Source organism: Pezoporus flaviventris, unplaced genomic scaffold, assembly GCF_033815535.1.
Source record: "Pezoporus flaviventris isolate CSIRO_AGI_PZ_B2104156 unplaced genomic scaffold, CSIRO_AGI_Pfla_v1 ptg000043l, whole genome shotgun sequence".
Lineage (NCBI taxonomy): Eukaryota > Metazoa > Chordata > Aves > Psittaciformes > Psittacidae > Pezoporus > Pezoporus flaviventris.
Window position 1 is genome coordinate 2,920,753 of NW_026892591.1, and position 22,696 is coordinate 2,943,448.

At 66.4% G+C, this 22,696-nt stretch overlaps 4 protein-coding genes across 8 annotated transcripts; 3 read left to right on the forward strand and 1 right to left on the reverse strand.

Annotated features, from left to right (window-relative positions):
• Nucleotides 1–122: 122 nt before the first annotated feature.
• Nucleotides 123–1,711, forward strand: LRG1 (leucine rich alpha-2-glycoprotein 1). The gene is made up of 2 exons (XM_061466976.1): nt 123–293; nt 436–1,711. The coding sequence occupies exons 1-2, from the start codon at nt 168–170 to the stop codon at nt 1,441–1,443; spliced, it is 1,134 nt and encodes a 377-aa protein (XP_061322960.1). The 5' UTR covers nt 123–167; the 3' UTR covers nt 1,444–1,711.
• Nucleotides 1,712–2,504: 793 nt separating this feature from the next.
• On the forward strand, nt 2,505–6,668 carry LOC133276279 (perilipin-3-like). Of its 2 annotated transcripts, XM_061466972.1 has the most exons (8): nt 2,505–2,592; nt 3,305–3,363; nt 3,441–3,636; nt 4,056–4,138; nt 4,223–4,436; nt 4,979–5,157; nt 5,242–5,355; nt 6,006–6,668. In XM_061466972.1, exons 2-8 carry the CDS (start codon nt 3,316–3,318, stop codon nt 6,420–6,422), a joined length of 1,251 nt encoding a protein of 416 aa, XP_061322956.1. In that variant the 5' UTR covers nt 2,505–2,592; nt 3,305–3,315; the 3' UTR covers nt 6,423–6,668. The 2 variants fall into 2 exon arrangements, with proteins under 2 accessions (XP_061322956.1, XP_061322955.1); XM_061466971.1 differs by having other exon boundaries at nt 4,056–4,436.
• An 813-nt stretch (nt 6,669–7,481) lies between these two features.
• LOC133276280 (perilipin-3-like) lies at nt 7,482–9,743 on the forward strand. Its single transcript, XM_061466974.1, has 7 exons — nt 7,482–7,561; nt 7,717–7,912; nt 8,152–8,234; nt 8,312–8,609; nt 8,700–8,890; nt 8,978–9,100; nt 9,173–9,743. Exons 1-7 carry the CDS (start codon nt 7,511–7,513, stop codon nt 9,515–9,517), a joined length of 1,287 nt encoding a protein of 428 aa, XP_061322958.1. The 5' UTR covers nt 7,482–7,510; the 3' UTR covers nt 9,518–9,743.
• A 2,020-nt stretch (nt 9,744–11,763) lies between these two features.
• On the reverse strand, nt 11,764–21,122 carry HDGFL2 (HDGF like 2). Of its 4 annotated transcripts, none has more exons than XM_061466946.1 (16): nt 21,001–21,122; nt 18,617–18,693; nt 18,399–18,537; nt 16,621–16,800; nt 16,149–16,265; nt 15,958–16,029; nt 15,634–15,781; nt 15,345–15,420; nt 14,963–15,248; nt 14,234–14,328; nt 13,720–13,790; nt 13,329–13,399; nt 13,020–13,121; nt 12,714–12,927; nt 11,995–12,118; nt 11,764–11,841 (listed from the first exon to the last, which is right to left on the reverse strand). In XM_061466946.1, the coding sequence occupies exons 1-16, from the start codon at nt 21,070–21,072 to the stop codon at nt 11,775–11,777; spliced, it is 1,911 nt and encodes a 636-aa protein (XP_061322930.1). In that variant the 5' UTR covers nt 21,073–21,122; the 3' UTR covers nt 11,764–11,774. The 4 variants fall into 4 exon arrangements, with proteins under 4 accessions (XP_061322930.1, XP_061322929.1, XP_061322931.1 ...); XM_061466945.1 differs by having other exon boundaries at nt 11,764–11,844; XM_061466947.1 differs by lacking the exons at nt 18,399–18,537; nt 18,617–18,693 and having other exon boundaries at nt 11,764–11,844.
• Nucleotides 21,123–22,696: the final 1,574 nt, after the last annotated feature.

Sequence of the window (22,696 nt, forward strand, 5' to 3'; positions counted from 1 at the left end):
CATCGCAAGCTGTGCCTCAGTTTCACCCATCTGGGTGTGCAGCACCATGGGTGATGGGTGCTGGGGTACCTGGGAGGCCCGAGGGTGTAAGAAGGGGGTGGCAGTGCTGCAAGAGCCATGGGGCTCAGTGGGGACACGGGGATGCCACCGCCCTGGCCCTACCCCGGATGCCAGCACCCTGCGGGCTGGCAGCGAAGGCAGCGATTTCCCAACCGGTACCAGCAGCCCCCCCGGGTCACAGCCACCGAGGAGTCCGGACGGTCCGCAGGGAGCTCCACCGGATGGCTGCGAAGGTGCGGGTAGGGCTGGGGGTCTCGGTGTGGGGTCCAGGGTGGGGGACATGGGGCTCGGGGCACCTTCCTGCCCGCGCCGTGGGGTGAGCTGGCGACGGCAGGGCTTGCACAATCCCCGGCTGACGGGGGCCGCTGCCCGCAGCGCGGCACCGCGATGCCACCGGGACCCATCCTGCTGCTGGTGCTGGCTCTGCTGCCGCCGGGCCCCGCCGCGCCCTGCTCCCCGCAGCCCAACGCCACCCGGTTCGTCTGCACGGAGCCCACGCTGCGCTCCCTCCCCGCGGGGCTGCCCCGCACCACGCTCGCCATCTCGGTGGAGTTCACGGCGCTCTCCGCGCTCCCTCCCTCCGCGCTGCTGCCGGTGCCGCGCCTGCAGGAGCTGCACCTCTCCTCCAACCGCCCGGCCTCGCTGCCCGCGGCCCTGCTGCGCCCCGCGCCCGCCCTGCGCGTCCTCGACCTGACCAACAACCTCCTGCGCGACCTCCCCGCCGACACCTTCAGCAGCAGCCATTGCCTCCAGCACCTGGTGCTGCGCGAGAACCGGCTGCGGGCGCTGCGCCCCGCATGGTTCCAGCATCTCCCCCGCCTGCTCTGGCTCGACCTGGGCTCCAACGCGCTGGCGGAGCTGCCGCCGGGGGCTTTCCGCCCGCTGCGCTCCCTGCGGAGCCTGGACCTGGCCCGCAACCTCCTCGCGGCGCTGCCGCCGGGGGCGCTGGCCGGGCTGGGGGCTCTGGAGCGGCTCGACCTGGAGGGGAACCGTTTGCTCACGCTGCCCCCCGCAGCCTTCGCCCCCGCGCCCGCCCTGCGCCTCCTGTTCCTGCAGGAGAACGGGCTCCGGGAGCTGCCCCCCCGCATCTTCCTGCCCCTGCGCCACCTCCGCGTCCTCGACCTGGCGCGGAACCGGCTGCGGGCGCTGGAGCTGCCCCCTCCCGGCCCCGGCCCCGCGCTGGAGCTGCACCTTGCGGGCAACCCCTGGCACTGCGGGTGCGCGCTGCGGGCGCTGCTGCGGAGCGCGGCCCCGCCGCTCAGCGCCGCCGCCGACACCCGCTGCGCCAGCCCCGCGCACCGCCGGGGGCAGGAGGTGGCTGCGCCGAGCGGGGCCGGGGGCTGCGAGGACAACGGGGACGGGCAGCAGCCGCCGGGCCCATAGGTGAGGGGCTTGGCGGCACCGCAGGGGCTCGGGGGTGCCACCTCCCTCCCCGCCGCGTTGTCCCCGGCCCATAGGAGCTCTCCTGGGGAAACCGAGGCGGGGAGCGCCGGGCTTCAGCTCTGCCCTGTCCCCGTGCTGCGGTGCCTGTCCCAGTGCCCCCCAGCCCCACCGTGCCTCAGGCTGTCCCACGTCCCTGGCCCCATCCTGCGTGCGTCACGCCCCTGTCCCCACCGCACAGAAGCACATTAAATGCCATCGCTTGGAGCCACCGCGTTTTCTCCTGCGTTTCATCCGATGAAGCCCCCAGTGAGGGGCACCACATCCCCCAGCCGGGCTGGCCCCTTCTCTCCGTGCTCCCTGCCTGTCCCTGTCCCTGTCCCCATCCAGGCACCGCTCTCCCCCCGGGGATCACCCAGCACGCCCAGGCGCTGCTGTCCCATGCCCTGAGCACCCACAGGGGCCAGGGCAGACCTGGAGCCCTGAGCGGCTCTGCTTGGCATGGGGACACCGGGCTTGGGGACATTGGCACGGAGATGTTTGGCACGGGGACACCGGGCGCTGGGTCACTTGGTGCGGGGACACCTGGGGGGTGTGAGGAGACACTTGGCATGGAGATGCTTGGCAAGGGGACAGCGGGCACGGGGACGCACGTCAAGGGGACGCATGGCATGGGGGGGCTTGGCACGGGGGCGCCTGGCATGGGGACACTGGGCGGTGGCTCGGTGCCCCTGGCCACCTCCCCGGGACGGGGTGACCCCGTCATGTCTCCCCCCGTGCTCCCTGCCGTGTCCCCCCGTGCCCCCCATGTCCCCGTGTCCCCCACTGTGACTTCCCCCGTGCCCCCCATGTCCCCTCCCGTGTCCTCTCCGTGTCCCCCCATGCTTCCCCCTGCACCCCCCCCGTGTCCCCCCTTTTCTTCCCCCCCCCCCTCCCCCATTTCTCCCCCCTTAGGGCCCGGGCCCAGATCGTGTCCCGCGCACGTGGCGACCACCCCCCAACTCCCGCCCCTTGGTCCCGCCCCTCCATCCTAATTGGTGGAGACGAGTCCCACCCCTTCTCTGATTGGCTCCCGCCGCTGACTGGGAATCCGGGTCTGGGCGGGAGTCGGGAATCGCGACCGGGAATCGCGACCGGCCCCGCGCCCCCAGGGTGAGGAGCGCTCCGGGACTTGGCGGTACTCGAGGGGGGAAGCGGGGCCGGGGAGGAGCTCCGGGGGGGTTCGGGTGTTTCCGGGCCCGGGGGTCTGCGGGGGCTGGAGGGGGGCAGAGCCTGTGCGGCCGCAGGGGCAGGGGAAGGGGGGTCCCCGGTGCCCCCCTCGGTGATGGGACCCGGGGAGCATCAGGAGGACACCGCAAAGCTCGGAGATGCTGCGGGGGGGGGGGGGGGTCTGGGGGGAGCCACCGGTGGCTGCGCTCCCTGCAGCGGGTCCCGGGGCTGCCCCGGCCGAGGCGGCGGTGACCGGAGGCACGTCCACACTCGGGGCTTGCGAAAGGAGGACCCAGCCCCGCTTCCGGCTGAGTCACCCGAAAACCCCTCCCCGGCCCCAAACCCGGGTGGGGGGACCCAGGAGGGGCTGGGGAAACCCCCCCGATAGGGCAGGGGACCACCCCCATCCCCAAACCCTTCCCGCTCCCCCGTGACACCCCCTTGAGTAGCTCCGAGGCCTCTCACTCATGTAACGGGGTCCATGGGTCTCAGCCCTCTGAGGAGTAAGGGTTGGCTGGGGGCACACGGAGGGACTCAGCCCCACCGTGTGCTGCTTCCCTTGGCATGGAGAGGGGTGGCTCTGGGGCTGGGGGTCCCCACTGGGCTCAGCCCCCCCCATTGGCACCCCATGATCTTGCTCTTCCTCCCATTGCAGCCACCGCTGCCATGTCCTCCGACGGCTCCGTGACACGCGAGGATGGGCAGGAGCTGAAGGTAGGGGTGCAGGGAGCGCTGAGGGGGGGCTGCGGGTACCACCGGTGCCCCCAGCTCACCCCCAGCACCCCCGGCAGAGCGTGGTGAGCCGGGTGGCCAGCCTGGCCCTGGTGAGCTGCGCCTGCGGCGCCGTGTCCACGGCGTACAGCTCCACCAAGGAGAGCCACCCCTACGTGCGCTCCGTCTGCGATGCTGCCGAGAAGGGGGTGAAGACGCTGACAGCGGCGGCGGTCAGTGGGGCACAGCCCATCCTCACCAAGCTGGAGCCGCAGCGTGAGTGGGGCTGGGGGGGGACACCCCAAAACCGGCCCCTGCAGAGCCCTGGGAAGGCAGCAAGGGAGGAATAATCTGGTTCCATGTCTCTAGATTGCCATAAACATGGATGTAAAGGGCTGGAGGAGGGAGAGGAGAAGCTGGGGAAGGGAGGAGGGGCAGCAACCCACAAGTTTTGGGGTGCCACCAAAACTATTCCTATAGCAGCACTCTGGAGGGGCAGCAGGGCAGGGAAAAGCTGGTTTCTCATCTGTAGTTTCCACCTCTAATAAATATACTTGCAAAAGGCTGGAGAAAGCTGGGGGGGGGGGGGGCAGATAGTGGGGCACCCCATGAGCTTTGGGGTGCCCCAAGGCCTGTCCCTATCAGCGCTCCGGCACCCAGCAGGGTGTTAAACCCGTCTGTGCTCCCGTCTCCAGTGTCCACCGCCAACGAATACGCCTGCAAGGGGCTGGACAAGCTGGAGGAGAAGCTGCCCATCCTGCAGCAGCCCCCGCAGCGGGTAACGTCTCCCCCGGGTGAGGCGGGGGGGTCCGGCGCTGGGCTCGGGGCTGGCGCATGGCGTCCCTGTGCTGTCCCCTCCCAGGTGGTGGCAGGGACGCGGGCGCTGGTGTCCTGCACCGTGGGCCTGGCGCGCGGCGCGGTGCAGGGCGGCGTGGCCAGGACGTGCTCGGCGCTCAGCACCGTGGCGGGGTCCCGCGTGGGCCAGATCCTGGCCACGGGGGTGGACTCGGTGCTGGGCAAGTCGGAGGAGCTGGTGGAGCGATACCTGCCCGGGACGGACGAGGAGCTGGGTGAGTGTCAACAGGGCTCTGAGCCATCTCCTCAATCCAGGGGTGCTGGAGCCCCCTCACTGCTCAGCACCACCCCGGCACCGCTTGCACTCAGCGGTCCCTCTGCAGTGCCAAGCCCCATGGGATGCCCGTGGCCACGGCGCAGGGGATGATTCCCACCATGGGGAATGCTAAGGCGGGGAAGACAGCACTGCACAGGGTGACCTCTCACCTGGAAACCAGAAAGCAAATATAGCCCCATGCTGGGTATTTATAGCCTGGCACGGGGCAGTGGTGGGCAGAGATGGCCCCGTGTCATGGCAGAGGTGACCGGAGACACCGCCTGGCTCCTGGTGGCACCTCCACATGCACCCAGTGCCCGAGCATCTTGGGGGTGGCACCTCCATGGGGCGCAGAGCGCCAGGGATGCTCCGGTGTCGGGCTCTTTGGTCCAGGCAGCGCTGGGGGAGCGGTTGGACCTGATCCTCCTCAAGCTCTTTCCCAACCCTGTTTATGCTGTGGCTCCCTGTGGGTTCCCCCCCTTGTCCCTGCAGTGGTGGCGACGGCAGCGGGCACGGAGGTGGCAGCGCTGGGGCACCAGAGGCGGTGGCAGAGCTACTTTGTCCGCGTGGGCTCGCTCTCGGCCAAGCTGCGGCACCGGGCGCTGCGGCGCTCGCTGGGGGAGCTGCAGCGGGCACGGCACAGAGCCCAGCACGTCCTGGCCCAGCTCCACCGCACCTTCGAGCTGGTAAGGATGCGGTGTGGACCGCGCCAGCATCGGGGGGTGCTGGTACCCGCTGGGGTGCTCCCGCCTCGCTGCCCCGTCCCGCAGATCGAGCAGATGCGGCAGGGCACGGACGGGCCCCTGTACGGCACCCGGCAGCGGCTGCACCGCATGTGGCTGGAGTGGAGCCAGCAGGAGGCTGTGCCCATGGAGGAGAGTGAGGTACGGGGCTGGATGCCCATGGAGGACACTGAGGGGTTGGGAGGGGGGGTGCCCGTGGGGAAGACAACAGCATAGGGCTGGGGTATCCATAGATGACATCGAGGTGTGAGGGCCTGCGGCCATGGTGGACACCATGTGTGAGTCCGGGGTACCATAAAACACACTGAGGTGAGGGGTGGTGGGCCATGGCCATGGAAGACAGTGAGATATGGGGTTGGGGTCTGTGTGCGTGGAAGGCAGTGAGATATGGGTTTGGGGTCTGTGTGCATGGAAGGCAATGAGATACGGGGCTGGGGTCTGCGTGCATGGAAGGCAATGAGATACGGGGTTGGGGTCTGCGCGCATGGAAGGCAATGAGATACGGGGTTGGGGTCTGCGCGCATGGAAGGCAATGAGATACGGGGTTGGGGTCTGCGCGCATGGAAGGCAATGAGATACGGGGTTGGGGTCTGCGCGCATGGAAGGCAATGAGATACGGGGTTGGGGTCTGCGCGCATGGAAGGCAATGAGATACGGGGCTGGGGTCTGCGCGCATGGAAGGCAATGAGATACGGGGCTGGGGTCTGCGCGCATGGAAGGCAATGAGATACAGGGCTGGGGTCCCTGCCTGTGGAGGACACCATGGCCCAGGGGTCCCCCGCTGCCCGCAGGTGGAGGCGCGGACCCTGGCCATGCTGCGGGGGCTCCTGCACCAGCTCCATGCTGCCTGCACCCGCCTGGCCGCCGGCATCCGGGGCCTGCCCAGCAGCGTGCAGGAGACAGCGGGACACGTCCGGCACGGCGTGGAGGGCGTCCAAGCGTCCCTGTCCCGCGCCCGCTCCCTCCATGACCTGTCGGAGCTGGTGGTGGCGCAGGGCAGGGAGACGGTGCTGCGGGCGCAGCTGAGCATCGACGAGATGCTGGAGCACGTGGGCGAGCACGCGCCCCTGCCCTGGCTCGTGGGGCCCTTCGCCCCAGCCCTGGTCGAGTACCCAGAGGATGCCCCCCTGGAGATGGCCAAGTGGGAGGGCTGTGACACGGTGGAGGGCCACCACATCCACACCGCCCCACGGCTCACCCAGCGTTGAGCCCCCGGCACGTCAAACTGGGGCGGCACCCACAGCAGCGAGCCCCATCCCCGCTGGGGACGAGGTGGCGTGGACGCGGTGACCGGTGTGGGACCCGGGATGCCGCACATGGGGGACTCGTGAGGGGATGGCGGCGCACGGAGGAAGCGGCGTGTGCGGGTGTCCCGGAGCACGGGGAGCATCCGGATGTCTTTTAGCAGCTTCAACGCACTTTAAAGAAGTAAAACAACTTTTTAGGCCTTAAAAGTGATTCACAGCCCCTTGTGGCGACGCCAGCACCGCGCCGGGGGGCTCAGCACGGGCGGCAGAGATGGGACCGTGGGACGGGGAGCGCACGGTGGGTGCGCGGATGGGGAGAGCCGGATGGGTGCTGGTGGGTGCTGCGTGGAGAGTGCCGGTGCTGTTGGACTGTGACCCGCGGCCGTGTGGCACCGAACTTTGCCCCGTTGTCACCGCGGCGGGGCTGGGCTCTGGGTCTCCCTCACACCGGGGAGCAGCGTGGCCACAGGACCCACAGGACCCCGGGACTGCCCGTCCTGCTGCCGCCGGCAACCACCGGCACCGGTCTGAACGGGGACAGGTGGGGGGGCACTGGGATGCTCCCGATGGGAGGGGGGTTTGAAGGGTTCGGTGTCAGGGGCCGTCGGTGCAGCCGGGATGGGGAGATCCGGTCCTTGCCGAGGGGGGGGGGGCAGCGCAGCCCCGTCCCGGGGATCCGGTCCCGGAGGGATGCGGTCGGGGGGGGATCCGGTCCCTGGAGGTGGGGGTGGGCGCATCCCGGACCGCGGAACCGGATCCTGCAGCGGCCGCGGGGCCCGGTCGGGGTCGCTGCAGCCCCGGGCCCCGCCGCTGCCCCCTGGCTCGGGGCTCCCGGACCGCCCCGGGCCGGCCCCGCGGGGCGGGTCCCGGTCACATGCGCTCGGGGCAGGGCCCCGCTCTATAAAGGTCGGAGGGGAGGAAAGGGGCGAGCCTGGAGCGGAGCTTCCGGAGGTGAGCGGGGGCCCGGCCCGCGGGGGCTGCCCCGGGCGGGGATGGGGGGGGGTAACGTGGGGTTCTCCCCTTCACGGTTCCCCTTCCCCAGCCCCGCCATGGCCGCCAGCGAGCCCGGGACGGAGCAGCCCAAGGCTGAGGAGGCGCAGGTCAGTGCGGAGAGGGAAGGGTCCGGGGGGGTCCCTGCTCTGGGGCACCTGAGTCCCCCGAAGACATCCTCGGGGCGTTGGGGGTCCCTTATTCCCTACGGGATTTGGGGCGCTATCGTTACCCCCCCCCCCCCCCGTCCTTCTGGTGCCCGCAGAGCATCGGGTCGCGGGTGGCCAGCCTGCCGCTGGTGAGCTCGGCCTACGGGATGGTGTCCACGGCGTACAGCTCCACCAAGGAGAGCCACCCCTACGTGCGCTCCGTCTGCGATGCTGCCGAGAAGGGGGTGAAGACGCTGACGGCGGCGGCGGTCAGTGGGGCACAGCCCATCCTCAGCAAGCTGGAGCCGCAGCGTGAGTGGGGCTGGGGGGGGACACACGACCCCAAACCTGGCCCCTGGAGGGGCAGCAGGGCAGGGAAAAGCCGGATTCTTATCTGTAGTTTCCACCTCTAATGAATACAAAAGGCTGGAGAAGGCTGGGGGGGGGGGATACAGGGGCACCCCATGAGCTTTGGGGTGCCCCAAGGCCTGTCCCTATCAGCGCTCCGGCACCCAGCAGGGTGTTAAACCCGTCTGTGCTCCCGTCTCCAGTGTCCACCGCCAACGAATACGCCTGCAAAGGGCTGGACAAGCTGGAGGAGAAGCTGCCCATCCTGCAGCAGCCCCCGGAGAAGGTACCGTGCTGGGTGGGCTCAGTGTGTGCCCCCCCTCCCCGAACTGCTTAACAGAGGGTTGTGTGTGTGCCCCCCAGCTCATCTCGGACACCAAGCAGCTGGTGACCTCCACGGTGACAGGGGCCAAGGATGTCCTGACCAGCACCGTGGCCGGGGCCAAGGACGCGGTGACCAGCCGGGTGACGGGTGTGATGGACATGACCAAAGGGGCCGTGCAGGGCAGCGTGGAGCTCACCAAGTCCGCGGTGAGCAGCGGCGTCAGCACCGTCATGGGCTCCACTGTGGGCCAGATGGTGGTGAGCGGGATGGGCTCCGTGCTGGAGAAGTCGGAGGAGCTGGTGGACCATTACCTGCCCATGACGGATGAGGAGCTGGGTAAGGAGCTCAACCCCCTGAGGATGCCCCGTGGGTAGGGGTTGAGCAGGGCCATTGGCTCTACGTGGGCATGCGGCTTCTGTCCCGCAGCCAAGCTGGCCACGGCCGTGGAGGGCTTCGAGCCGGAGCAGCAGAGGCAGCAGCAGAGCTACTTCGTGCGCTTGGGCTCGCTCTCGACCAAGCTGCGGCACCGGGCGCTGCAGCACTCCCTGGGCAAGCTGCAGAGCGCCCGCCACAGCAGCCAGGAGGTGCTGGCCCAGCTCCAGGGCACCCTCGACCTGGTAGGACCCATCCCCATGCGTGCCCGTGCCCCTGCCCCGCTTTGTGCCCGCAGCAGCGCCTCCAGCCCAGGCTCTGTCTCCCCGCAGGTGGAGCACCTCAAGCAGGGCATGGACCAGAAGCTGCAGGGGGGGCAGGAGAAGCTGCAGCAGCTGTGGCTGGAGTGGAGCAAGAAGCAGCCGGGCAGTGGCAAGGAGCTGGTGCCGCCGGAGGTAGGTGGAGGATTTGGGGGGGGATCTCCCCATGGGGTCCCCGTCCCCTCACGGCGCCGTTGTCCCCTGCAGGCGGTGGAGTCGCGCGCGCTGGCCCTGCTGCAGGGCTTGACCCAGCAGCTGCAGAGCTCCTGCCAGCCCCTGGTCTCCAGCCTGCAGGGGCTCCCCGGCAGCCTGCAGGACACGGCGGCGCAGGTCCGGCACAGCGTGGAGGGGCTGCGGGCGGCGCTGGGCTCCGCCGCCTCCCTGCAGGACGTGACGGGCACGGTGCTGGCCCAGGCTCGTGCCAACGCCGCCCGAGCGCGGCAGCTGATGGACGAGCTGGTGGAGCGCGTGGCCCGCAACCCCCCGTTGACCTGGCTCGTGGGCCCCTTCGCCCCCTCGGGCCAGAGCGTGGTGGAGCTGGAGCTGAAGTAGCAGCGCCTGCCCCATCCGCGGGGTGCTTGCTCCAACCCTGCCCAGCCGCAGTAGAGCATCTGCTACCCCCTGCCCGGCCCCCATTGCCCATAACCTTAGTGCCCGCCTGTGCTGGGGCTGCACTGATGTGCCTTGGTGCTCCCAAGTGCCTTTGGGGTGACCTCTGTCCCCTGGTCAGAGCCCCCCCCTTGTCCCCTCATCCTCAGTGCCTTCAGCCCTCCCTGGTCTGTGCGCTCGGGGACGGCTCCCAAAGCAATAAACTCTGGTTTTGCATGAGCCCGAGTTGTGGTTTGGTGGGGGGGCAGCAGGGTCCCCATGGTTCCATCGACCCCAAACGGCACTGAGGAAGGTGATGATGTCATAGCCCTGTGTGACCTCACAGCGCCTGAGCCTTGGAACAGAGAGGCAGGAGGGTGCTGAGCCCCCAGGACCCCACGGCACCCGCAGGACACTGGCCTTGGCCTCCCTTCGCCATGGCTGAGGGTGAGTGAACAGGGCCCCCCTGACCTCCCCCCAGGCCCCCTTGCCTGGCCCCTGCCCTTGTGGGACCAGGGACACCCCCAGCTTAAGGACAGGACCTGCTCATTGTATTGATGATGCTCCCATCATAGGCTGGGAGCAAACAGGACCCCCCTTGCCCCCATCCCATGCAGCAGCGGCAGCACCCTGCTCTACCCCATCCGGTGGCAGCAGCCACAGGGCACGGTCTTGGGATGCAGCACTGTAGCCCCAGGGTGCCCTATGCACCCCTCAAAGGAGGTGAGCACCAAGGCCCCATCTTGTGGGCTCCTGTGCCCCTCTTGGGATGCTGCAGCTGAAGTTCCCACTTTGCTTGGGGACCCCCATCCATCCAGACCAGCACTAGCAGCCCCTTGGTTGCAGCCACCATCTGCAGGGGGGGACCCCCCACCATATGTGTGCCCCCCCATGCCCAAAGTGCCATTTCCCCCCTCCCCAGAGAACACAGAGGAGCTGCAGCAGGAGCCCGCGGTGCTGCTGGCGCAGCGGTTGCAGGACACGGTGCAGCAGGCCCTGCGCCGGGCACGGCACAGCATCGGCGAGGTCCAGAACCCCTTCAGGCAGGCACGGTCCCTGCGGGAGCTGCTGGGGACCATGGTGGCCCGAGGCTGGGAGATGGTGGCCCAAGCCTGGGCGGCTCTGGTGCCGTACCTGCTCCAGCACCCGCTGCTGCGGTAGAGGGAAGCGCGCTCCAGCCTGGACCAGCTCCAGCTCCGGGTGAGGGTTGAAACCCTCCTCGACCCAACAACAAGGCTCTGCTCAAGCTCACGTCCATATCTTGGTGCTATTCCATGCTCCCTCTGCAACGATGCGGGCTGCAACGGCCCAAGGCAAGGGGGAGGTGGGGGAACACCAATGGAATGACCCTGGATCTGCCTTTAAATCATGGAATCAGGGCATGGTTCGGGTTGGAAGAGATCTTAAAGCTCATCCAAATACCCCTGGGTGCTGGCCCAAGGGGGGGTTACACCTTGATGGGGCAGTGTGGGGCTTAACCAGCCCCTCAAGGGGCACAGGGATGCAGCCCTCTGTCCCCATCTGCCATCCCCAGCATCAGGAGCTGGGTTCCCTCAATGTCCCTCCCCATCTCCATAGCGTGAGGATGGGGCTGAGCACAGCACCCCCCCCCCGCCTGCCCCTGCCCTATTGGGCAAGAGGCAAAAGGTTTTATTTGGGTTTTGTTTATGGAGCATGAAATCAGCCCCGGAGAAGCAAAAAGGAACCAACCTCTCCCCAGGGCAGGGTTACAGCAAGAGCAGCCTCTGAGCGGGGCCGGGGCATGGCCACAAAGAGGACTCAGAGCTGGAACATCCTTGTTTTCCATGGACAAAAGCCTTGGATCGAGGCAAAAGAGCAGGCAAAGGGGCAGAGCTGCTGCTGCCCAGCAGGCAGGGGCCTGGGGTGGTGGTGGGGGGGTCCTAGTGGCAGCCCCGGGCAGCAGAGCCTCAAGAACCACACGCTTGGGCTTCATTAAAAAACCCCTTTATATTCATTTCATGTGGGTTGAAATCACGAGAAATCAGGGAGGAGGAAAAAAAACCAACCCAAAAACCAACCCAAATGAACCAAGCCCAAGGGAACAGAACAGGACCAAGCGAGGGGACGAACACAGACAAACCAGCAGAGCCCCGCCGGGGCCGGGGCATGGGACGAGACCGAAGGACATCAGCTGCTGCGCGGCGTGCAGTGACCCGAGCAGAGGAAGGCTCCCCCTCGCAACCCCTCTGCCTCCTCCTCCTCAGCTCTCCTCCACATCCTCCACAGCCTCCACCACGGCTCGCTCGGCCTTGGCGTAGTCCTGCACGCTGCTGGCGAGAGCAGAGGCCTCAGCCCCTGCAGCCCCTCTCCCGCATCCCGGGCTCATTCCCAAGCTGGGAAACCCCTGAGCCCCCCCCATCATCCCTGTGCGAGCCCAGCCTGGCCGTGCTCCACATGCAGGGGTCCCCCCCCATGCTCACTTGTTGTGGGGCTCCTCCGTGGATGCCTCCAGCTCGCTGGCTCCCAGCCCTTGGCTTTTGTCCTTCTCCTCTGTGCCCTCAGCCTTCTGGGACAGGGATTCACCATTCACAGGACCTGACAAGTCTGAAGGGAAGGGAGAGCCTCAGATGCACAGGTCCTCACCGTGAACCTCATCCATCCCAGGGACCCACGGCCACAGGTTGTCCCCATCCAGGCACAGGACACCCAGCTGAGCACGGGGGGACCCCAGGTCTGCCCTGACCCCGACACCTACGAGCAGGGCCCCAAAGCCTCCACCCCCCCGGCCCAAAGCAGGCGTCGGGGCGGATTTTCCCCAGCAGCTCCTCTGGGAATGCTGTTGCAGCATCCCCGGGACGGCCCCAGGCAGGGGCTGGAAGCTCTGGGTCACGGAGCCAGCAGCCAAGGGCGTCTCCGGTCCTGCAGCTCCCTGGTGCCTGCGAGCAGTCACCCAGAGCCAACCCCAGCCCAGAGGCACCCAAAGGCTCTGAGCTTCGCCCTCTGCTCCCAGTGCCACCAGCGCTGCCTGGTCAGTGCCGTCCCACCCCGGCAACAAGGGCCTGGAGCTAACCCCCGGGGCTGCCAACCCCTGCAGCGCCGAGAGCCAGCCCTGCCCCTGGCCCCAGCGGACGGGAGATGCCCCGGATGGCTCCGTGCCCGCACGGAGCAGGGGCCACCCCGAGCCACGCAGCAGCGGTACCGGCACTCGGCTCCTCGTCCCCCTTCTCATTGCGGGGCTCCCCTCCTGCCAGCTTCTCCTGCCCCTTCTCCGCCTCCCCCTTGTCCTTCTCAGGCCCGGCTTTGTTGGCTTTCTGGATCGCCTCCATCTTTGGTCCGAGCACACGCGACTTCAACCGGGTGTAGACCTCAGCAGCTTTCTCCATCACGTCCTTGTTCGCTTTATAGCGACGGATCTGCACCAGGAAGGAGAAGGGATGGGCTCAGGGCTGGGGCGGCCCAAGCAGGCTCCTGGCTCCCTGCAGAGAGGAGGAAGCCTCTGTCCTACCTTCTTCAGCGTAGCCACCACGTCAGTGTGCTTCTGGAGGATGTGAGAGGTGACCTGGAGTGTGCCCAGCTCTTCTAGTGCATTTAGACACCGCTTGATGTCCTGCAAGGGTGACACCGAGATCAGAAGGGGCCTGGAAGGCTCCCCATGGGCACCTGGGGCAGCACCCTCCCCTCCTGTCAGCCAGCAAGGCAAGAAGAGGCGTAGCCAGGCTGAGCCCCCGCAGGGCTGGGAGCCAGGCTGAGCACCCGCAGGGCTGGGAGCCAGGCTGAGCCCCCATGGTGGCCGAGCCTGCAGCAGGTAACGCACCGGGTTATCCACCTTCAGCGCAAACTTGATCTCACTGTGAAGCTTCTGAAGTTTCTCTTCCACTGTGGGCTCTGGAGCAAGAAAGAGACCTCAGTGGCGTGAGGCCACCAGGGCAGAGCACGGGACCTCTCCCCCAGCAAGGGCTTGGTTTCCTCCTCCATCTCCAAGGTCAAACACAACCTCAGGGGCCTCTCTGAGGAGCAGGGGTTGGGGATGTTTGTAGGAAGCTCCCTGATGCCTCTGCACGCCCTGCACTTCCCAACACGAGGCCAAGGCCCCAGCACCACCACACTGATCCCTGCGGGAAAGATCCCTCCTCTTCCCTGGGATGGGGGAAACCAGCCCTGGATCCCTTCTCTCCGCCTGTGATGGTGAGCAACGGGGCCCTCACCCTTTTTCTTCTCCATCCTCCTTTCAGGGATCAGGTCGGATTTCTTCCGGCCTCGTTCCACTTTCAAGGGTCTGTGGAGGTAAAGGAAGAGGGAAGATTGCTCATGGGAAGCCCCTGCTCGCTGCTGGGCTCACCGGGAGGGTGATGGCGCTTCGGGTGTGCACCCCAGAGCCCTGCCATGATGCCACACACACATCCCAGCTCCCAGGCAGCAGAGCCCTGAGGCAGCAGCTCCCCCATGGCCCAGCTCCCAGTGACTGCAGCAAGGCAAAGCCCCAAACATCGCCCTCTAGGAGATGGAAACCAGCAGGGAAGCTCCTCAGCCTGGTCCCCCAACACCTCCTCCAGCCCCTCCAGCTCTAGGAGGCAGCAGGGAAGGGACCTGGCCCCTCCATGGGTGCTGCTGGCACGGGGCAGCTCCACGGGAGCCCCATCCGCACCCAAGGGATGGGCTGGGCAGCAGCAGAGCGACAGCACCGTCCCCAAGGACAAAGCTGCAGGAGGAGGTGCTGACTTGTTCCGTGGCTTCTCCTCTGCTCGGCCCCTCTTCTCCTTCTGATTCGGTTTCCTTGACAACTCCGAGGGCTGCTTCTTCGCTGGCTTCTTTACCTTGGAGGAGAGAACAATGCAGGCGAGAGGCTGAGCCCTCCCTGCGGCAGGGGGAGAGATGCCACAGCCATGGCCAGCAATGACAGCGGCCACCCCACTGCTGCCAGTCTGCAGGGTGCAGGGGCAGAAAGGACCCAGCCTGCAGCACAGTGAGTGCTGCTCCAAAAGGGAATGTCCTGGTACCTGGAGCTGTCCTCCAACAGCAGGCAGCACCCGAACGGCTGACCCGTGGGTGCTCCCACACATCAGCATCTTTGTGCTGCTTCCCCAGTCCCCCTCCATGGGGACGAACTGGACTTCACCTCTGCCCATGGGCAGTGCGGCTCCCGAGAGCCCTCCACAACCCTTCCTGTGCTTCCCATCCAGCTGATGCCCCCCCAGGCCCCAGGGAGGACAGCAGAGAAAATACAATGTGGTGAGAGGGAGAGCATTGCGGAGATGCTGCACCCAGAGCTGGATGGGTATCCTGGGCCAGGGGGAGAGCTCCCATGTGCAAAGCATGGACGTCCCTATGGACACAACCCTTCCCAGGGCTGCATGGGCAACCTCAGTGTAATGCAAGGTCCCTGCCACTGCCTGTGGTCCCTGCCAGGTTGCTGATGGGCTGCCTGCTTGTGCCCAGCTCTGCACTCACCTCTTTCTCCAGCTCCAGCTCAGAGTCCGAGGAGGAAGGGGCCTTGGCCCGGCCTTTCCGGCCCTTTTTGGCCACTTCATCCTCTGCGCTGCTGTCTGAGTCCGAGTGCACCTCCTCGCTCTTCTCTGCCTTCTCCTTCCTCTTCTCTTTCTCCTCCTTCTCCTGCTCCCGGAGCCGACGGATCTCTTCCTCCTGCTCCCTCTTCCTCTTCTCCTCCAGCTCCCGCCGCCGCTCCTCATCCCTCCTCTTCCACTCGCTGATGCGGTCCACGTCGCTGTCACTGTCACTGCAGGGGATGGAGCTCGCTTGGACCCCTTGTGCAAAGGGGACGGGGTGAGGCTCCAGCCCAGCCCCGAGGGTGATGGCTCCCCGTTGGTCTCACCTCTCGCTGCTGGAGCTGGTTGGGACACGCTCAGGCTTCGGTTTCCTGCCCCGGGGCTTGGGAGGGGGTTTCTCAGCTGCAAGACAACGGGGAGATGCTCAGCAGGAGCCCTGGCTGTCCCTCTGTTAATAACAAACAGCCCCGGAGTGAGGGGGCAGAGGGCTGTTGAGATGGGCTGGAAGGGGTCTGCGGCAGAAGGAGCCCCCGAGCTTCAGGAGCCCCCAGAGCCTCGCATCTCCCCAGTCCCCCAGGGACCCCGCAGTGGCAGAAGTGGCCTCCTCAGTGTTACCTGGCTTCCTGCCCCGTGGAGCCTTCTTCACAGACACATCCGAGTCCGAATCCGAGTTGGAGTCTGACTTGGCCATGTTCACAGTCGCATTCCCCAGCTCCGAATCCGAGTCCGCTTTGGAGTCTGAGTCGGAGCCGGACTCCACTTTCTGCAGGCACAGAGTGGGGCTGGAGCACAGCACCACAGGGTGCAACCAGGCCACTGAGGCACCCACCAGGTCCCTCCCAGCACCGAGCCTCCATCCAGAGCCCTGCACCCCTGCTCCAGGCAGTGCAGACCCCAAAGACCCCCCTCACGCAGCACCACAGACTCAGGGTCTTTTACCTTCTTCTTCCTCCCCACCGCCGGCATCCTCCGTGGAGCCCTGGCCACCGGCTTCTTTTCGGGAGTGAAGTCCTGCAGGAAAACACAGGAAAAACCAGGGAAGAGTCTCACGATGCTTTCAGAAGCCAGGGAGGCTCCTTCCAGCCATGCTCCAGCCCTTTCCCCACCAGCACATCCCAATCTCCTCTCACCTGGTCACTGTTCTTTTCCGACTCGGAGGACGATTCCGAGTTCTCCTCTTCCGTCCCGGAGGGGCTGCCCTGATCCAGGTCACTGGAGGACTTCCGAGGCCGTTTTGCCACTGGCATCTGGTGTGTGAGGAATGACAACATGAGAGCAGCTCATTCCCCTCCACCCACAGCACAAAGGCAGTGAAGGGGGTGGCCCAGCTCTTCCTGACCGGCCCCGCAAGAGCAGCCATGGGCACTCAGGAGAGATCTGGCTTCTCTAGGGTGCAAACTGCACCAGGGCTCGGCCACGGCACCACCTCACAGACAACAGGAGGCAGGCACTGACCCCCACTTCCCATGGGAGGATCCAGAGGGAGCTGGTTTCACCACCACCTCCTGCCGTGCTGTGGGGTGGAGGGAAGCTCAGTGGTGGACCCAAGGACCAGGCCACCTCCTGTCCCCACCGCGTGGCACCCCCTCAGCCCGCACCCACCTTCATAGGCAGCGGTTTCCGCTTGAGCCCGCTGTGGTCGCTGCCTCCGTCCGAGTCCTCATCGCTTTCCATCTTCTCCGTGGTGACTCCGGCCATGGCAGCGTCCTCCTCATCGTCCCCAGCATCGCTTCCCCCCATGGGGTCGTTCTCGGGCACGTCGCTGTCCGAGGAGCTCGCGGGCTGCAGACACGGGGACAAGAGGTGGGTTAGGGCCTGGAGGGGCTGCACGCGGAGCAGGGAGAGGAGAAGGGGCACAGGAGGGTGGCGAGCGATGGATGGCAGCATGGAGCAGAGGGGTGTGAGCAGAGGTGTGTGGCACAGAACCCTTCAGCGTGGCTCTGGGCAGCACTAGGAGCCCTTCACGGAGACCCTCAGCAAACCCCTCACACAGCACCCTGAGACCACCAGCAGCACCTTCCCTGCTCAGCCTGCACCCACTGCCAAAGACCCTGCAGAAACCTCATCCTGACAACCCCTCCTGGGCAAGCAGACCCCAGCCCTCCACAGCCCTCACGGTGCCTCCAGCGTTCCCCTCCGGTGGCCACCAGGCCTCTTCCTCCTCGGGTGGCTTCACCCCACAGCACTTCACACACCTTCCCCACTGGAAAGGTCCCCGTGAGAAGTCCAGCATGGCGACCAGCCTTCGTCCCGGTTGGCATCTCCCGTGTCCTGCTCCCTTGATCCCATGTAGGAAAGGTCTCCTGACTTCTCCCCAGCCCATCAGGAGGTTCCTCGTGCAAGGACATCGCATCCAAGCTCCCATCTTCCAGACTGATTCACTGTCTTCGTGCACGGCAGGGTCGGTGTTCCCAAAGCCAGGATTCTTCCAGCACTGGAGCCTTCCTGCTTCCTTGTCCTTCACTGATCCCGGCACCTCGCTTCACTTGGGTCCAAAGCCAACAAAGACCTCTCCTTCAGTCTCTTCTTCTGCTTCTCCAAGCAGTGTGGCCTCAAGATGCAGTTGGTGTTGGTGAGCCCTGGGGGGGCCACTGGTGTCCCCACGGTCCTTTCATCAGAGCAGGGCCCTCACCAGAGGTTTCTTGTGGAGCCCCTGCACAATGCAAGTGCTGCCAACCAACCTCCCAACAGCCCAACTGGAGCTGTTCTCCAGCTCTTCGGGCACCTCCATGGCCTCACCTTCCCCTACATCTGCAGCCTTGGGCCCGAGCATCTCCTGCAGCTCAAACCACATCCTGTGTCCTGCCCTGGCAGCAGCACAGCCGAGGGGCTCGGCCCCAGAGCCCAGCTGCCTGCAGACCCCCTTGTCCTCGCAGCCCACCTTAACCTCCCTCTGCCTCCTCAGACCAGCTGCCTGTGAAGCCGCGTTGGACGCCTCCTCTGAAGATCGCTACGCACGAGATTGCACCACACAGCCATGGCTATGAAATGCCCACACAAGCAATTGACGGCCAAGAGCCATCTCCTGGCCTGCTCTGAAGCTCACCGAAGGAGCAGCCCAGGGGCTTTTGGCTCAGGACCTCAGAGATGGATGAAGAGCAGGGAGCGCCCAGCAGTTCGCACGCAGGAGCCTCGAGCTGAGCAAGCCTCAAGTGTTCTCTGTGGCAATGAACTCCTCCACGGCTTGGGCAAGCAGCACAAAGCACAAGCCCGGATCCACCTCAAAGCTGGGGCAAAGGCGTCTTCCTCCAGAGGAGGAGGAGGAAGGGAGAGGGCAGGGAAGGGAAGCAGCCCTGAGGAAGGCAGTCTGGGAGCTGGAAGCACATCGGCACGGCAGCAATGAGAAGCAGAGAGAGGAGGGAGGCAGGCGCCGCACTCACCGGGGGGGCACTGTAACTGGCGTGGGGGTTGTTCTGGATTTCCCACAGCCCCTCGTTGAAGCCTTTCCTCTTGTTTGGTTTCCCATATTTGTCTTTGTATTTCTCATAAGGGAAGAGATCTTTAGGGCCCAAGAAGGCGCTGGAGAGAAACAAAGCAGAGGTGAGGCCGGGGCGGCAGCGGGGGCGCAGCCCGGAGCGGGGAGCGAGGCAGCGCTTACGTCTCGTGGGTGCCGAAGAAGAAGATGGGGTACTTGTTCGGGGGGGGTTTCACGGCGCCGTCCGCGATGTCATCGATCTGAAAGGAAACCCAAAGCAGGGGGTGGTCAGAGAGAGCAGCCGGAGCGTCCCCTCGCAGGCAAGCACGGACACGCGGGATCTCTACAAGAGTAACAGAAGGGATCCTCGTGGATGAGCTCGGCGCGAGGTCGTCGCTCCACCGCCGGGCTCAGCGCCCAGGGAAGCCTTGTGCTACTCCCCAGAGATCCATCGCCCAAGGGAAGCCCCCTCCGGCTCCAGAGGGTCCTTCCTGGCTGGAGACCGGCTGCAGGAGAGGCCCCGGGGCCGCCCCGTCTTCATCCAGCGCCCGTCCGTCCGCTCCGCCTGGTCGGGAGCCTCGGGGTGCTGGGGAGGTCTTCGGAGGGGAGCCTTCCCCAAAGGAGCAAGCAGCTAAAGCAGGAGGGGCCGCAGCGTGGAGGGACCGAGTCCTCTCGGCCCCAGCTACGACAGCAGAGCACGGGCACGGCGGGGATGGCGGGGATGGCATCCCAGTCACAGCGCGGTGCAGCCAAGCAGCGTCGTCTCCAGCACCCTGAGCCTCCCCGGTACCTGCCAGCGTCTTCCCATCGGGTACCTTCAGCGCATGAACCTGCCTCACCAGGCACCACCACGGGCCCCATCCGAGCCCCCCAGCGAGCACGTCCTGCCCTGCTCCATTGCATCTCCTCCAGGCACCACAATGCTGTCACCCGGCCACACGCGCTCCATCACCCCCGAACTGCTTTAGCACCCACGTGTGTGCCCCCATCCGTGACAAGGGACAGAGCCCCAGACCCCTGCTCTGTGCCCCCCCCAGACAGAGGGTGGGTGATGTCCAGGCAGGGAGCTGGGAAGGGGCAGTGGGAGGATGAGGATGGAGGGTGAAGGGAAGGGATGTGAGGGACACCCCTATGGGGTTCGGGTGCTGGAGCACCAGGAGAGGAGGGGTCCTTTGGTCCCTCCCCAGCAGCAGGGAGGATCCCCAGGGCAGGGGTGCCGGGGGTGAACCAGGGCTGAGGTCCCGCGCCATCACCCCAAGGGGGTCAGGGTCTCCCCTGGGTGCGGCTGGAACGGGAGGGCTCGGGGCTGTCAAACAGCTCCTGGGCACAGGTCCCCCAGGTCACCCCCCCCATCACACAGGCACCGGTGTGGGACCCCCAGCCCGGCGCTGGCGCCCTCCCTGCACAGGTGCCCACGCAGGACCCCCGGCACAGGCTGGGGGCTTCTCCATGCCGGTACCCCCCATCCTGCGCGGGTGCTTCCATCGGGGTGCCCGGCCCCATCCCAGCAGCGCCAGCGCTGAGCCCCCACCCCAGCACGGGGAGCGGGGTCCCCCATTCCGCTCGGAACACCCCATTCTCACCCCGGGTCCCCGGGCCAGTGCGGTGCTGGGGGCAGCCGCCCACGGCAGCGCCCGGTCCCATCGCAGGGCAGCTCCCGGTGCGGTCCCCTCCCGCTCCGGGACATCCGGTACCGGGTCCCGCACTGCCCCTTGTGCCCCCTCCCGCTCCGGGACACCCGGTACCGGGTCCCGCACAGCCCCTTGTGCCCCCTCCCGCTCCGGGACACCCGGTACCGGGTCCATCACAGCCCGTTGTGCCCCCTCCCGCTCCGGGACACCCGGTACCGGGTCCATCACAGCCCCTTGTGCCCCCTCCCGCTCCGGGACACCCGGTACCGGGTCCCGCACAGCCCCTTGTGCCCCCTCCCGCTCCGGGACACCCGGTACCGGGTCCATCACACCCCGTTGTGCCCCCTCCCGCTCCGGGACATCCGGTACCGGGTCCATCACACCCCGTTGTGCCCCCTCCCGCTCCGGGACACCCGGTACCGGGTCCCGCACACCCCGTTGTGCCCCCTCCCGCTCCGGGACAGCCGGTACCGGGTCCCGCACACCCCGTTGTGCCCCCTCCCGCTCCGGGACACCCGGTACCGGGTCCCGCACAGCCCCTTGTGCCCCCTCCCGCTCCGGGACACCCGGTACCGGGTCCCGCACAGCCCCTTGTGCCCCCTCCCGCACCGGGACATCCGGTACCGGGTCCCGCACAGCCCCTTGTGCCCCCTCCCGCTCCGGGACACCCGGTACCGGGTCCCGCACAGCCCCTTGTGCCCCCTCCCGTGCCGGTACGGGATGCTCGGGCCCGGCACCACGCCCTCCTCCCGGCACCAGCCCCGCTATGGGATGTCCGCTCCGTCCGCCCCACGTCGGGCGCCTCCACCGAGCCCCATCCCGGGGCAGCGCGGCCCGGCCCCGGCCCCGGTCCCGTTATGGCACCTCCACTGCGGAGCGGGCCCGCGCCGCTGCCCGCCCGCCCCCGGTGCCCCCCGCGCGGCGCCGCGGGCTCACCCGTGCCGGCCAGTGCGGGTACCCCTTCATCTTGGCGAACACCAGGTCCCCGGCCTTGAAGCTGTGCGGCATGGCGGCCGCGGGCGGCGGAGGCCGCGGGCACCACCGGGCAGCGGCGCGGCGGCGGCGGCGGCGGCCCGGCCCGCAGGATGTCCCGCCCCCGCCCGCGGCGCCAGCTCCCATTGGCTCTGCGCCGCGCCGCTCAGCGCTCTCATCCAGTAGGAGCGAGGAGAAGGCACGGCGGGATAACGGGATTGGGCCGCGCCGCTAGAGGCGCCGAGGAGAGGGGGCGCTGAGGGGCGTGGCCAGAGGGGGCGGGGGGGGGCCGGGAGTGTGGGGTGGGGACAGGGCGGGGGCTATGGGGCAGGATACAGTGGGTGGGTCAGGGCTATGGGATAGGGCTATAGGCTATGGGATAGAGCTGTAGGCTATGGGGTAGGGCTATAGGGTATGGGATAGGGCTGTAGGATAGAGCTATAGGCTATGGGATAGGGCTATAGGGTATGGGATAGGGCTGTAGGATAGAGCTATAGGCTATGGGATAGAGCTATAGGCTATGGGATAGGTCTATAGGCTATGGGATAGAGCTGTAGGCTATGGGGTAGGGCTATAGGGTATGGGATAGGGCTGTAGGATAGAGCTATAGGCTATGGGGTAGGGCTATAGGCTATGGGATAGAGCTATAGGCTATGGGATAGGTCTATAGGCTATGGGATAGAGCTATAGGCTATGGGGTAGGGCTATAGGGTATGGGATAGGGCTGTAGGATAGAGCTATAGGCTATGGGGTAGGGCTATAGGCTATGGGATAGAGCTATAGGCTATGGGGTAGGGCTATAGGCTATGGGATAGAGCTATAGGCTATGGGATAGGGCTATAGGAAGGGGGTCAGGAATATGGGGTGTAGGTCAGGCTACAGGTTATGGGCCAGAGCTATAGAGAGGGGACCAGGGCTATAGGCTATGAGCTATGGCTATAGGTTAGGGGCCAGGGCTATAGGGTATGAGTCAGTGCTATAGTGTGAGTCAAGCAATAGATTATGGGCCAGGGCTATAGGCTATGAGCTAGGGCTATAGGTTATGGGCCAGGGCTATAGGGTATGGGTCAAGCTATAGATATGAGCCAGGGCCATAGGGAAGTGGCCAGGGCTACTGCGTGAGGGTCAGCACCATAAGCGATGGGTAAGGCTACCGGTTATGGGTCAGGGCTGGAGGATGAAGAGCAGGGCTATATGTTATGCACCAGGGCTACAGGGTGCGGGTCAGGCTATAGGCTATGGGTCAGGCTGTAGGTTATGGGTCAGGTTATAGGGTGCGGGTCAGGTTATAGGGTGCAGGTCAGGCTATATGGTGTGGGTCAGGCTGTAGGTTATGGGGCAGGCTATAGGGTGTGGGTCAGGCTATAGGGTGCGGGTCAGGCTATAGGGTGCAGGTCAGGCTATAGGGTGCGGGTCAGGCTATAGGGTGCGGGTCAGGTTATAGGGTGCGGGTCAGGTTATAGGGTGCGGGTCAGGTTATAGGGTGCGGGTCAGGCTATAGGGTGCGGGTCAGGCTATAGGGTGCGGGTCAGGTTATAGGGTGCGGGTCAGGCTATAGGGTGCGGGTCAGGCTATAGGCTATGGCTCAGTCTGCCCAGAAGCTCGATTCCTAAACCTGGTTTTAATGGGACCCGGTTCCTCTGCACGTGCTTTGGGGGCA

What these genes read in the sequence shown, in the direction of transcription:
- LOC133276279 (XM_061466971.1), top strand. Translation starts at nt 3,316, where the DNA reads ATGTCCTCCGACGGCTCCGTGACACGCGAGGATGGGCAGGAGCTGAAG. An exon ending in CACCAAGCTGGAGCCGCAGC is followed by an intron (nt 3,637 to 4,055) that starts GTGAGTGGGGCT and finishes TCCCGTCTCCAG; the next exon opens with TGTCCACCGCCAACGAATAC. An exon ending in GGACGAGGAGCTGGGTGAGT is followed by an intron (nt 4,437 to 4,978) that starts GTCAACAGGGCT and finishes TGGCGACGGCAG; the next exon opens with CGGGCACGGAGGTGGCAGCG.
- LRG1 (XM_061466976.1), top strand. Translation starts at nt 168, where the DNA reads ATGCCAGCACCCTGCGGGCTGGCAGCGAAGGCAGCGATTTCCCAACCG. An exon ending in TCCACCGGATGGCTGCGAAG is followed by an intron (nt 294 to 435) that starts GTGCGGGTAGGG and finishes CGCTGCCCGCAG; the next exon opens with CGCGGCACCGCGATGCCACC.
- LOC133276280 (XM_061466974.1), top strand. Translation starts at nt 7,511, where the DNA reads ATGGCCGCCAGCGAGCCCGGGACGGAGCAGCCCAAGGCTGAGGAGGCG. An exon ending in CAGCAAGCTGGAGCCGCAGC is followed by an intron (nt 7,913 to 8,151) that starts GTGAGTGGGGCT and finishes TCCCGTCTCCAG; the next exon opens with TGTCCACCGCCAACGAATAC. An exon ending in CATGACGGATGAGGAGCTGG is followed by an intron (nt 8,610 to 8,699) that starts GTAAGGAGCTCA and finishes TCTGTCCCGCAG; the next exon opens with CCAAGCTGGCCACGGCCGTG.
- HDGFL2 (XM_061466945.1), bottom strand. Translation starts at nt 21,072, where the DNA reads ATGCCGCACAGCTTCAAGGCCGGGGACCTGGTGTTCGCCAAGATGAAG. An exon ending in GGAAACCGCTGCCTATGAAG is followed by an intron (nt 16,266 to 16,620) that starts GTGGGTGCGGGC and finishes CTCACACACCAG; the next exon opens with ATGCCAGTGGCAAAACGGCC. An exon ending in CGGTGGGGAGGAAGAAGAAG is followed by an intron (nt 15,782 to 15,957) that starts GTAAAAGACCCT and finishes CTGTGCCTGCAG; the next exon opens with AAAGTGGAGTCCGGCTCCGA.